The sequence below is a fragment of the Ailuropoda melanoleuca genome, chromosome 1 (assembly GCF_002007445.2).
Source record: "Ailuropoda melanoleuca isolate Jingjing chromosome 1, ASM200744v2, whole genome shotgun sequence".
Taxonomy (NCBI): Eukaryota; Metazoa; Chordata; class Mammalia; order Carnivora; family Ursidae; genus Ailuropoda; species Ailuropoda melanoleuca.
This window is the reverse complement of record NC_048218.1, coordinates 71095507-71109350: the sequence shown is the minus strand read 5'-3', so window position 1 is coordinate 71109350 and position 13844 is coordinate 71095507. Positions and strand designations below refer to the sequence as shown.

The 13844-nt window shown below is 54.3% G+C and overlaps 1 protein-coding gene across 2 annotated transcripts; it reads right to left on the bottom strand.

Annotated features, from left to right (window-relative positions):
* Positions 1-477: 477 nt before the first annotated feature.
* LRRC15 (leucine rich repeat containing 15) lies at positions 478-13813 on the bottom strand. Of its 2 annotated transcripts, none has more exons than XM_034660927.1 (2): positions 13728-13813; positions 478-5985 (listed from the first exon to the last, which is right to left on the bottom strand). In XM_034660927.1, the coding sequence occupies exons 1-2, from the start codon at positions 13801-13803 to the stop codon at positions 4229-4231; spliced, it is 1833 nt and encodes a 610-aa protein (XP_034516818.1). In that variant the 5' UTR covers positions 13804-13813; the 3' UTR covers positions 478-4228. The 2 variants fall into 2 exon arrangements, with proteins under 2 accessions (XP_034516818.1, XP_034516814.1); XM_034660923.1 differs by lacking the exon at positions 13728-13813 and adding an exon at positions 9799-9899.
* Positions 13814-13844: the final 31 nt, after the last annotated feature.

Genomic DNA, 13844 nt, shown 5'->3' with positions numbered 1-13844 from the left:
AACCCCCAGTCTGCGAGTCTGGAGACCTGTTGCAGTGCGAGCTCAGGCATTAGCTCNCCGCGCGTGCGCTTGTGCGCGTGCGTTTATGCGTGTGCGCGTGCGCGTGCACGTGTGTGCGCCTGCGTGCACACAGGTTACAGGAAGAACCCCCAGTCTGCGAGTCTGGAGACCTGTTGCAGTGCGAGCTCAGGCATTAGCTCACTAGGGGACACAAGGAAATTCATTTCCCTCCGAGATCTCACTTTCTTCATCTAGAAAATACGTTGAACCTATTCTTAAGGCTCCTTCCAGCCACAGGGGCCTAGAGAGATTGTTTGTTATTCCATTTATGTTCCCCCACTCACTTTCCAAAGGCCTTTTCCTGGTTCAGAATCTATTCTCCACGAGCGTCTGTCTGCGTCAGCCTCCCACGCATGAACAAGAGCGGCATCAACAGGTGTGAGATTCCTTATCCAAGACGCCACGGAGCGCACACGGTCCTGTGTATACCGTTTATTGTTGATTCTGTACACCACATTTGTTATAGCCAGCATCCGGCAAAGACGGACCCCCAACCCTGCCCACCAGGGCTCACACTCTATAAAACCCTGGGGGCCTAGAAATCTCTAAAGGCATCACCAAGCGCCTGGGACTATTTGCAATGATTCTCTAAGCGAGGCAAACGTGATCTACTTGGAAGCAGCATGAAGGCAACACGTGGGTGAGGATGATCTCTCCTTAGGTGAAGGAGAGGGCACAGCTGGCAGAAGTTTGGCCTGGAGAAGCACCCGCCCCCTTCTCTGAACCCCAGTGAGGGCTTCCTCCCCGAGCCCACCACCCACCACCTCCCCAACAGCCCGGCTTCCGTTCTGACTGCAGGATCTGTGGGCTGAACTCTGTGAGTGGTTTGTGGCTAAAGGCTTGGACACAGCCAGTGTCTGGTTACCAACTCTAGCTATCTAGTTATCTCTAGCAGTCTGCTCTCCATCAGCTTCCTGAGGGTGGGAACAGATGACTGAAAATGCTCTTTTTCTTCAGTGGATGGGTGAGCTGAATGTTCTCCTATATTGACAAAGGTTTTGATCCACACAGTAGCAAGTGAGGTTCCCATGGCTGAGACTGTAGGAAGCAGCAGGAAAGTGACTCCCGTTTTCTTCACAGATGAAAGCCCAGGACAGGCCATGAGGTCTTGTACAAAGTGTGAAGACAGAAAGAAAACCCATGGCCCACTGAATAATGTTGTAGAAGAAAGAGTGAGTTTAGACCCATTTCCAGGGGATAACAGTAGTACCCACGCACACAGGTTGTCAGGCTTAAAAAGGAATGTTTGTTCGGTGTTTTAAAGGGTATCTACACACAGTAAGCATTTGTGAAAAACAGCAGTTCTAACTGGCTTTTATTCTCTTTCCTCCAACATGGACCCTTCACTCCAAATGGAGGCTGCTGGTCCTGGCGAGGTGACCTAGGAGCCAGTGAGCAAATGGGGAAATGAAAGTGGACTCTGTGCCCTAGCTCAGCTTGGGGGACCCAGCAGCTCACTCCAGCCCTGAGAAGTTAGCAAATGCAATGTCTTGTTGGAAAGAAAACTCTATTCAGCTTTTCTGGTAGCTCCCTGACCAGACAACATGGTTCAGAGAGGCCAAAAGGCCTGTCAGGGAAGAGGAGACCCAATGGCTCCATCCAATCCACTCCAATGGGAGAAAGGAACAGGCAAGCTCAGAGGTCAGGTAAAGGGTTCACCAGCCCCACCCAGGGGGAGCTCCTGCATGGAGACATCTGAGGACACCTGCCCTCAGGCCAACCTTTGGCCTGGGGAAACATGTTGCTATCCCGGCCCGGAAGAAAGGAACTCCACTGTCATGACCAATGCCAGAACTATCCAAGGGTTCTGGCTTCAGAACGGCAGGACACACTGGGTGAAAAGGACTCCTTCGTCACCTCTCTGCCATCCCTGGCCCACTTGCACCCTTGCACGGTGACACTTCGGAGCCTACTTGGGAGGAGCACCTTGACGATTACAGTGCCAAACCATGCTTCCTGTCTGGAGGAAAGCAAGCCCAGCTTCCCCTGATGGCCCCAGGATCAATCAGGCAGGCCACCATCAGTGGAATAATGCCCATGCCCCAAGCTCTGGGCTCACTTCCTTTTGGGCCCTGGCAAGTCTTGGTACATGTCCACCGGTTGCTATAAATATTCTGAAAACATTTTGGAGACTCAGATTTACCTTGGGGTGAAGATGTCTTTTGCCTCTGACAGGCCCCATCTTCCCCAGATTCTCTGGGATAGAGAATAAAAATCATACAGTGTACTGGTTCTTACATACCTCCCATCCTGGACCCATTTTGTTGGGGACCTGTCAGCATCATATCGCTAAGGCCTCGGGGATTTCTTATTTGTCCTGTGGGACAGAGGACATTAGTAAGAGCCAGTCAGGATTTCCAAATCCTTACAGCACTGGCTGCAGCTCTTTCCTGGGCAGACACAGACACCTGAAATTCTCCATTTCACTGTTTTTACTTCTGAACTGATAGACCAGTTGTCCGGAAAAAGACATGAGTCGCCATGAACAGAATTCCTTCACCAGCGTGAATACGTGTGTAGCAGGAAGGGTGGGGAAAGCAGGTATTTGTGTGGCTCGCACTCAAGGAAGACGATAACCCCGCACCAAACAACTCAACCCTTAGAAGCAGGCCACAGGCAGAAGGAACTCCAGAGAGCCCCCAGACCCAGGGTGACCTATCTGTGTACCCTGGTGTTGCCTCCCGTATGTGAGCATTCTGAATTTCAGTGTCTAGCTGACTGGAACGCTGATGGAGAATTTGACCACACCAGAAGGATTACCAGGTTCCATTACACTTGGCTGTTCCATTGAAGGATCTCATCTCTGAACTATTTCGCTTCCCCCAAATGGAAAGTGAAAATTACAAACAGATATAGGCAGTGCATGCCCATAAAAGGCCCAGGCAGGAGGGCCTCCGATGAGTAGCAGACAGCTTGCTGGCAGAGAAAGGTGCGTGCCTGCAGGGGCCTCTGCAGTCAAGATGCCTCTGGCCTGGCCCTTCTGGGTGCCTCAGGGTGTGGGGATCTGATAACATCTCCTGTCCAGGCCAGAAGGCATCCATATCATCTCCTCCACCCCTGGCGCCTGGGCCTGGGCAAGGGCAGGCTGGCAGGGGTGGTGAGGGGCCGTCCTGGCTCATGGGGACCCATCTCCACGAGCCTGTCTTCTCTAGTAAAAGCCCAGGCTGGAGGGTACCAGTGATGTCCTGTTTCTTGATCTGGATGCTGATTACACAGGTATGAACTGTCTGTGAAGATCCATCAAATTCTACATGGTCACGCTCCCACCTTGCTCTACATGTTATACTTCAATAAAAAGTTAAAAGAGAAAAACCCTAGGGATGAACATAAGGAGGGCCCCAGGTACCAGGGTGCTTTCTCCACCCAGTACTAATAAGCTGATTTTCAAGGTTTTTAGGGGTCAGACATTCGACATGATCTTATTCCTCAAAGGACCAACATTTTCAAAGCAAAATTTGTCGTTTGGTTTGTCTTCCTTTTCCAGATACCACTCCCAGGAATGATGCTGACAGCAGCTCTCTCTGCGGGAACGGAGGGATCTCTTTCACAGCGTCCCGAAACCCAGGTGCTTGGCAGCTCTTAGGAAGCCAGCTGAGCAGGTGGAAGCCTTCTGCGAGGAGAGAACTCACCCTGCCTTCAGGAGTAAAAAATCAAGGGAGACCTTTCATTTGCGGGGACCGAGGAGAGCCATGCTACAGATGGGGGGGGGAGCAAAGGAAGGGAAATCAACTTACATCCTACTTGGGAGAGAAGCTGTCCCCGCGGAGAACTATTCCCACAAAGTGAGCAGGCGTGGTAACTGAGTCTACAGAGGCCAGCGGGGCCGTGGGTGCAGGGAAGCTTGTTGGAGGAGAGCTAGTAAGGCCGTGGAGAAGGGCTTTCTCGAATGAAGCCCAGGGATGTGAATTGGAAAACCCACGGGGTTTTTGCCATGGCCATGGTTGGATCTCCCTGGTGGTAAGAAGAAGCCCTGCAAGAGGTGGTTCTCCTGTAGTTCTCTGGAGGAGAACCAGGCAGGTCAGGGAAAGGTGGGGGTGACTTTCTCTCAGGGACCAGCAAGAGGGAGCGAGGGATGGCTCTGTGGACCCAGGGGTGGAGGCGCGATGATGAAACTCCCCGATCTTCCAGTGCTCCCACTCTTCCTCAGCCCTGTCTCCAGCCCACCTCTTCAACACTCATTGGGTGCCTTCATCTGCATCAGGACCGTGTGGTTCCTCTTCTTGCAACAGCAACAGCAGATGCAGGCAACCAGGGAACAGGCCAGGGCAATGATGCCAATGACAATGGCGGCAATGGCCAGTCCACCCTGGGCCTGGGTCATGCCCCACGTGCTACGGTCATCGGTGACCTCGACGGTGGTCAGATCGGTGTAGTCCTCCATGGGGCTGGTGAAGTCAGTCGTGGAGATGGAGGTGGTGTCAGGGTAGCTGGGTGTGTCCGGGTACTGTGGTGTTTCCGGGTAGCTGGGCACCTCGGGGATCACTGGACCCTGGACACTGGGGACAGCGGCGTTGATGTTGATGATGATGAGGGACTGGCCGCGGACACTGGGTGGGCTGAAACATACCGGGACAGCATCTGTCCCCAACCTGGGCTTGTTGAGTAGGAGCCAGTTGTGGAGCGGAAGGATGTCTGAGTCACACCTCCAGGGGTTGTCATAGAGCCTCAGCTCGCACAGGCTCCCCAGGTGGTCAAAGATGCCCATGGGCAGGTTCTCCAGCTGGTTGTTCTGCAGCTGAATGGTCATGAGGCCATTGACATTGGCGAAGATATTCCCTGGGAGCTGTCTGAGGCGGTTGTTTTGCAAGGAGATGTTCTGCAAGTTGACCAACATGCGGAAGACGCTCCCGTCCAGCTCTTGCAGTGCGTTCGTGTGGAGGGACAGCTCCCGAAGCTCTGCCAGCCCATTGAAGGCGTCTGGGGAGATGTAGTTGATCTGGTTACGACTGAGGATCAGGACCTGCAGCTGGCGGAGGTTGCTAAAGACGTTGTCAGGTAGAGAAGTGATGTGGTTGTCGTAGAGCCAAAGCTCACGCAGGTTGTGCATCGGCCCAAAGATCCCCGGAGAGAGCTCCTTCAGGGAATTCCCAAAAAGTGTGAGACGGGTGAGCTGGGGCAGCTGCATGAAGATGCCAGGGGGCAACTGGGAGATGTGGTTGTTGGACAGATAGAGCTTCTGGAGGTTACGGTTGTTGTGGAAGAGGCCAGGGGAGAGCATGCCAATCTGGTTCTGCTGTAGGGCCAGCTCCTGGAGGTTTCCACATCCATCAAAAGTGCCCATTGGGATTTCTGAGAGCCTGTTCTCATACAGCCGGAGGACCTGGAGGTTGCCCAGGCGCTGGAAGATCCTGGGCGACAGGTGGGTGAGGCTATTTTTGCCTAGATTGAGCTTGGTGAGGCCCACCAGGTGGTCGAAGACACCGTCAGGGACATATTCCAGGTGGTTGCCGTGCAGCTGCAGCTCTTTGAGGTTGCTGAACTGGGAGAAGTGCGCTGGCTGGATCTGCACCAGCTGGTTGCTGGACAGAAGGAGCGACTCGAGGTTGTTCAGGCCCTGGAACAGGCCAATCGGCAGAACCTGAAGCTTGTTGTTGGCGAGACTGAGGTAACGCAGCGAGCCGAGGTTGCGGAAGGCGCCGGGCACGATGTGGGACAGCTCATTCTTCTCCATCCGCAGGGCAACGAGGGCCGAGACGTTGAGGAGCGGGGCCTCGGTGAGCTCCGTGATGTGTGTGTTGAGGATCTGCAGGCTCACGGCGCTCCGGGGCAGGGGGGTGGGCACCGCCACGATGCGGGCCCCGGTGCACTCCACCTGGGAGGCCCTGGAGCAGGTGCACTCGCTTGGGCAGCCATAGTAGGCCAGCCCTGCAGTCCAGGCGTGGCAGCCCACCAGCAAAAGAAGATAATACTTCAGTGGCATGGTCTCTGCAAGGGGAGAGAGCACACGTGAGTCAGGGTCCTCTCACCGACACTGCTGTTATTTTTAAGCCAACATCTTTGGTGCCAAACACTGGCTTGCCTTTGAACTCCATCGTCACATACCCCGACTTATGCTACCTATGGTCTGGTCAGCCAGCCTCTTCCACCTTCTCCCCATGCCTTTTCCCAAGCAATTCGCCCCACCCAGAGTACTCTTAGTCCTCATCTAAATCTTTCCCATACTTCCAAGTCCAGCTCAAATGTCGTCACCTTTAGGACGCTTCCCCAGATACTGTGAGTCAGCATCAGTTAGCCTCCCACGCAGGTAGTCTTCCCAGTGTCCATTATGGCCATACCACAGCCGGCTCCGTATGCCATTTGTTGTGTTCCTGTGTGTGTCCTTCTCTAGTCAATATGCTTTTCAAGGGCAGGGATGTTCATCTTTCATCCTTACAGGTTCCATAAGGCAGGAACGCTATCTTGTCTGGATACAAAACCCCGAGATCAGATACATCTGCGTATTCCCCATAACACCTGAACTTGCTCTTGAACATGATCTCCTTAGGAGCAACAGGTAGGAAATGAGACCAAATAAATAGGGCCTGCACCTGGGAGAAGATGCCAGGACCACACACGTGGAGGTCTGCTGGGAAAGCAGCAGCAGCAGCAAAGGTGGGACACGCTGCCCATCTGGCAGAAGAGGCAAGCTCAGCTCTTCCCCTGCCTCGGCCCTGCCCAGCACCGCCCTGCCCAGCCCCATCACTGTGACTGACAACCCGGCCCTTTGTGAACCCACTCACAGGTGCTTCATGGAGGCTTAATTCAAACCACCTTCCCAGTGACAGAAAATTCTCTGAGTCCTGTCTCACCGGAAGGGGCTGTTGTAGCTCAGCCAATGTCTGGAATCGGCCTTCTGGGAACTAGTACCAGTTTCCACCAAGAAACATCTAGTGACCTTGAGTAAGTCCCAGAAAACTGAGGAGGCACTTTGAGCTTAAAGGTGGTGGGGTGAGATGTTCCCACAGGCATGGTGCTAATCTGGGGATGGAGCCAAATTCACGAAAGGTTCAACGTTTGAGGTCAGGGGTGAGGAGAACTATCGATCTACATAATTACAGGTGACGTATACAATGTGGAGGGGACATGAAGCCCTCCCTACATGAGTAGTTAAGAATCACAAACTAGCTGTTTGACCTCGAAAGAAACGTGGAGCCTTCACGTTCAGCTTCCCCGTGTATTGAGTTGGGATGACAACCTCTGCCCGCCTCTTGAGGCCACTGAGAGGAGCAAACAGGAGAATGGGTGTGAGCGTGCCCCGCACAGTGCCGGGTGAATGTGTGCGGCCGTTCAAGTTCACCCATGCATGGACTCTATAGACTCCTGGAGGCAGGAAGGCCTCGAAGTGTTTTTAACTTGGGCGTTCTTGCTCAGGGGACTAAGGAGTTCTGCGTCTGTGTAGAGCAGCACCTGTAACTTCCATTTGAGGTTCGAAGGAGACTCCAAATTCCCAAGGGTTAAGAACTGCTGATCCTACATTCCGCTATTGTATAGGGATGAAGGAAGCAGGGAAACTGAGGCTCAGAGCTTAAAGCCTGGATCTCCAGATTCTTGGGTGAGTACTTTGAGTGTTAATGCAATGCCTCTCCTCTTAATGAGCAAAAATCCTGAGTCAGAAGAAGGAACTTCAAATGATGGTGTATAAGGCATAATAAAATGGCTGGGTGGAGAAGGTATTTCTCTGGCCTCTCTTCCTGAACTCATGGAGTCCTAGCCCTGGCCCATAACTCAGAATAATCCAGGCCTCCCAACCTGGCCTTAACTCAATGCAACTTTTACCTGCCCCCTGCCAATAAGCCTGCTCTGAGGACAGAACCCAAGTTCATCCCCATCCACCCAGACCTTCATTTTTTATTTATTCACAGCCATCCAAACCCTGACCTGTTGTAATTTTGCATTAAAAACTGAATATACATAAAATGATGGAGGAAAGAAAGAATAATAACTTGGCCAACAGAGTCTAGATGCAGAGGCATGGGGCCAGATGAAGCTATGGACACATCTAGAAGGATGATGCTGCATCGACAAAAGTCAGGTCCAGAACCTGAGAGTGGAAAATGAACAGCCTGAACAGGGGGCACAGAAAAAGTGACTCAACATCCACCCCAGGAGAAAGACTTGAGGCTTTTTATTGATAGTAACAGAGAAAGGAGACTGCCCAGAAAAAAGAATGTGACCTTAGCCTGCACGGGTAGAAGTTTGAAGAACGGAGCAAAGGAGGTGATGGTCTTCCTCTGCCCTGCCCTGATCAGGCCACACCTGCACTGCTGGGCCCGTCCCACCCTGAACTTCAGGAAGACTAATAACAAACCAGTCCCTTGAAGGCCTGGTAGAGAAGGGTAAGGGGACAGTCAGGGGACCCAGAAACCAGAATATTTGAGCATCCGTTGAAGGAACTGTGCATAGATAGCTAGAAAAAAAGCATCTGTGAAGGAAGCTACTAGCACTTTCCAAGGATACATGAAGGACTGCCCTGGGGCTCACTGTGTCTCCAGAGGTCAAAAGTGGTGTGCTGAAGCTATGGGGAAGCAAATTTCAGTTCACTGCCGTAGAGAGCTTGTCGGAATCAGAATGGACAACCCATGGAGGGAGTGAGCTCCCCACCACTGGAAGCATTCAAGCAGTGGCTGAGCAACTGTCTGGAAAGGAAGCTGGACAGAAGATGCCTACACCTGCTGGGTACTGAACTGGATGACTGCTGATGGCTTGTCTACTGCAAGACTTCAGGATTCTAAGGCTGAGTCTCAGAGCAAGGATAGGAGAGCCATCCACCGAGATGATCGTGCCTGTGCTCCCAGGGGTCTGTGTGGGCAGGTGGGGCTGTTTGCCCATCCCCCTGGTACATGCGTGTGTGAGAGACTTACCCCCTGGACTGATTTTCAAAAGGTGGAGCTTTGGGGCACCTGGGGATGTGCTAGCTGGTACTTATTTATCTTTCACGTCGACTCCTATGCCCAGCATGCTTCCAAATGGTGCCGTAGCCCAAATGTCAGAGACTAAATGAAGCGTCCGTAACGTGGCAAGCCCAAGGCAGTCTCTGTCACATTTCCCCATCTGTCACTGAGAGTGTGGGATGAGGTGGCCTCCGAGGACCCATCCCATACCTTCTCTGTGTCTGCACTCCCCAGCTGAGGTGGGGGCATCAAGCCAGCCCCGGGGAGGGCTCAGGGCCAGGGGGAGGGTGCCTCAAGGCTTGGGAGGAAGAGAGAAAAGATAATCCCCTGGTGGGAACAGAGCCACTGTTGTTTAAAATGGACCACACTCAGCTTGACAAATATTGCAAGAATTTGCAGATTTCCTTTTTTATAAATCCTTATGTCTGCCGAGTCCGCCCCAGCACCACATGCGGCGGTTTCCTGTTTTCCAGCACTTGTTACCGCCGCGAGGCCCTCCCTGTTCCAAAGGACCTCCGAGAAGCCCACCTCAACCCAGCTGCAGAGCCCTGCGGGCACGGAGGGGCCGCAGCAGCGGGGCTGGACAGCCATCCAGCCCGGGACTTTGAGCAAGCGGGGCAGGCATACTCAGCAGCCCGTGGCCCTCAGCAGTCTAATAGCCCACGCTGCCCAGGGCCGCTTGGCAGCTGTGACAAATGCCAGTTAAAGACCCACAAAGCTACCCTAATTATACCCTCCTCCCCCGGGCGGCCGAACGCGTTCCCCATCACTGCCGCAACTCTGTCCAGCCTCTGTCCTAGGAGGAGGGCCAGCCCGGGGTCTGTTGCTGGCCCAGGAATTCAGTGAGCCAAGCGGACAGACAGCTCACCTGGACAGTCCGACGCGGTCCCTCCCCAAGAGTAGAAGCACTTGGCCCAGGCACTTTGGCTGTGAGTCTCTCCAGCCAGAACTGCCTGTGACTCATGACTGAACACATAATTAGCCTGGGAGCCCTGGGCTTTTTTGGTTGGTGGGTTGGCACTTTTTTGGTTTATTACCGTCATTCACGTCCCCTACACATGACATTTCCTGGGAGGAGATGCCTTCTTATGTCAATGCCACGGAGCAAAGCTTCTGGAAAGAGCCTGGCAGACAGATGTGCCACTCTGGTCTTGACTCTACACTGGAGTGTGAGTTTGCGTAAATTCTCCAGGCCTTAGTTTCCCCTCCTGTAAAGACTTCCAAGGGCCCTTGATAGCTCTGATATCTTCTGACCGGAGACAGAAAGGAAATCTGGCCTGAAGCCCCACCATTCTCTTCATTCTTCCCCATACAGGTCACCCCGAACGGCCAGCAATGCCACCTGGCCTGGCCCCACCTTCGTGCCGAGCCCAGAGGAACTCATACCCATCTACCTCGTTTCAAAAGTTTTCCAGCCAGGGAAAACCCACTTGTTAATCAGCGCATCTTCAAATAGCCAAGAGCCATTTCATGGGATTAGGGGGCGTCTGGTCCTGCCCCCGTCCAGTGCACCTGGGGAAATTGAGGCCCAGAGAGAAGACCTCCCTCCCTGGCCTATGCCCTCTCCCCAGAGAGGTCTCCCTAACCATGGTGTCATCTGCAGTGACAGGTCGCCCCATCCAGCCGAGGGCGGTGTCAGGCTTGGAGTTGCTGAGGGCTTCTGTCCCACCAGCACTGGCACCTTCTCTACCCCCTCCAGCCAGTATCCTCCTCCATCGAGCTGCCCATCAGTGTTCGGTCCAACGGGTCCAAAGTCACCGATTGAGAGGCTCAGTGCATCCAGATGTGCCTACCTCACTAAACGGGGGGTACCCACCCTAGACCCCAAATCAGTACATAAAAATCACCTGGAAGATCTTGGGACGCTTGCTTCATAGACCTGACCTCACAGCATCGCAGCCATGAGGATTAAGTGAGTTCTCCCTGCACTTAGAGTCCTTCTTGGCACAATATGAGTACCCAGCAAATGTCACCGGCCATTCCTGTTTGCTCGGCTATTGAGTAAAATCAGGATTTCGGGAGGCTCCACCCACAGAGATCCTGATTCCTAGGTCGGGTGGGCCCAGGACTCTGTTTAACAAATTCCCCAAGCAACTCTGACGTAGGTCCCCACTGTCTCCACTCAGAAGCTCCCCTTGGGGTCTAGCCCAGCTGAAACCCATGCTCCTGACCTGTGTCATTTACCGCCAAGAACAGAGAGACTGAACTCAGGGGCAGGGAGGCTGAACGTCCAGCCATGACCTTGCCTAGCAACTTCTACCCATAATTCTTTCCATGGCCCTTTCTGCAGCCCTGTCAGAAATCTGGGATCGGTGCTAAACTGAAGCCAGCAGTAGAGGCTACTTCCAGGGCTTCGAGCCCAGGGCATCAGCGGTGCAAGGGCCTTTTGAGACTATCCAGTCAAACCAACTGGTTATTTTGTAGATGGGAAAACTAAGGGGCCTAGAGGGAGGAGGACACTGATCCAAGGTCGTACAGTCAGGTGAAGATTCCCGACACCCAGAGCAGGACTCTACCTAACCATAGAGCTTAGTGAACCCCTGAATCTTATCGTGAGGCTTCAGGACCTTACCAGCCACATGTCTGGCAGTGGCTGGAAGGGGGGAAAGAGGTGGCTTTGCTCCCTCTGTCCTGAAATGGTCTCAGGCTCACATACAATCCACCCTCCAGCTGCCCAGCATTATTAACCAAGGTCAAGTGCCCCTCCCAGCTGCACAGTGTGGAGGGATGTTCTGCCTTAAAGCTGCTCTGATGTTCGTGATAGCTCAGTGTCACCTGAGTGGCCCGGAAAAGTCGAGGGAAGGAAGAGAAGGGGTTGCCAGAAGGTGTTAATCCCATAATCTCAACACACAGCCCCTTTGGGGATTTACCCGAATTAGGAATGTTCTACCTGAAACACAAAGCGTCCTGGAGCCCCAAGGGGAGACCGGCCACACCCTCATTCCCCACCTGGCTCAGCTGTTGACCCCATCTCTCCTGGACCTTCAAAGCCAAAATGTTGTTCATTTGTTTAAAAAGGAAAATGAGTAAGAAAAAGCAAGTCCTTTCCAGCCCCAGGCTTAGGGGAGGCAGGGCTTCCTGCAGAGGCCAGAGCAGGACTGTAATTAGCCTGGCAAAAGTGTCAGGAGATACCGAAAAACTTGCCAGCAGAGCAGGGAGAGGCTCCCACTCGGGGCTTGTGTGAGAGAAGCTATAGTCCCCTCCTGGGGCTGACATCTAGGGGACCCCAAACAGAGAGAAATGGATGCACCCCTCCACAAGGCATCTCGGGAGCACTTTCTAAATCCTGTGTCCCCAAAGCCCGAGAGGCCATGAAGCCAGAAGCTACAGTCGTTCCTTCGTGGTCAGGATTCTGGGAAGCAATTTGCCATGTGTAATCACAGCCTCGGGAGTGTTTGCTGGCAGGACCGAGTTGGGACCGAGTTGGGACTGAGCTTCTCCCCCATCTCTCCCTATTTCTCCACATCTGGATCTACTCCCACCAGCAGCCCCCCACCCCTCCAGTTACAGAGCAAGCCCACGGAGTGCCCAGTAGCCCTGGGGGAGCCTGGGGTGCCCTGACTTTCTGATGGGCGTGCTCAGAACACTCCCCCGGCCCCAACCTCACTCACAGGCTGGTCTCCTCATGGCCGAGCCCGCCTGCTGACACAAGACCACAGGGAAAGGGCACTGTCTGACCCCGAATGTACCCCGGATGTCTGATCAGTGCAGAATGAAAGGAGTGATCGCCGTTAGAGAAGTTCTAAATTCTGGGGGCAGCGGCGCCAACACATCCCGGAGCTGCCGGAGATGGGGACAGAATCCCAGATAATCGCAGGGAAGCCGGAGCGTGACAGACGGGCACCCAGCACCTTCAGCCTGAGGGACACCTTCTCTAAGAGCATTGCAGCCTGCCCTGAGGTAACACATTTGGCCCTGGCTTTCTAACGCTCTGGCAAAGCTCTAGGAAAGTTCTGGTTTTTCACAGCTGGTTCCTTGGCCTTGCTTCTGCCTCCACCTTTGAGCAGAGGTGCCCAAGAAGCTACCAGAGTCACAATTTTAAATGCACCCACCCTCATCACAAATCCCTCTGCTGCCCTGACCCCCCTGCTCAGGACCCACAGCTCTGGCCACACCCAGACACTTCCGGCTGGCCAGAGGGCAAAGCTGCCCAAATGGGGTCCCCTAAGCCACACACAAACTTAGAACCCGAAACAACTCTGAGTCTACAGCTGAGGCCCCAACTGGAAATCCGAACCAGGCATGCCACATGGGCTGAAGTCACTCTTGCAGCGACTCTAAGTGCGCAAAATGAGGACAGATGTGTCTTCTAGGAACCCCTCCATGGGTCCTGGACAGACCCACACGCAGGGAGGACCACTGGTGGCCACCGCAGTGAGTGCTGGTGGAAAGGAGGTTCAAAGAACCTGAATGTGAACAAGAGAAGCTCTTCCCCCAGTGCAGCTGGTTCCAGAACGATGGAAACCCGAGGGTCGCTGGTGTGCTCATTTCGTCAACTTTCAATGCACCTTGCCCCCTGCAGAACGTCTGGTCAGCACCCCCAGATCGACCTCATGGGGCGGTGAGGGTCAGTGGGGCAGGAGGTTGGTCAGGGAGTCTCCGAGGTGGGGCTGGTGGCCCCAGGCTGGCCAGCGGGGCTCCACTTGGCCGCGTCCCGAGAGCATCCCGGGCCCCCACCCCTGCAGCCCTACCCCGGCGCCTCTCCCCGAGCCGCGGGAAGCGGGGTGGAGGGGCGAGCCGGGCGCCGGCGCGCGGGTGGGAGGGAGGGAGGAGGCGGAGGCCGGCGGGCCCACTTACCAGCAGCTGGGTGCCAGCCCGCCGTCGACCAGAGGGAGCGCGAGAGCAGGACGCGGCCGGCTCCCGGCTGCAGCATGAGTGCGCGGGCCGCCACTCGCCCTATTTAAGCGGTCCGGG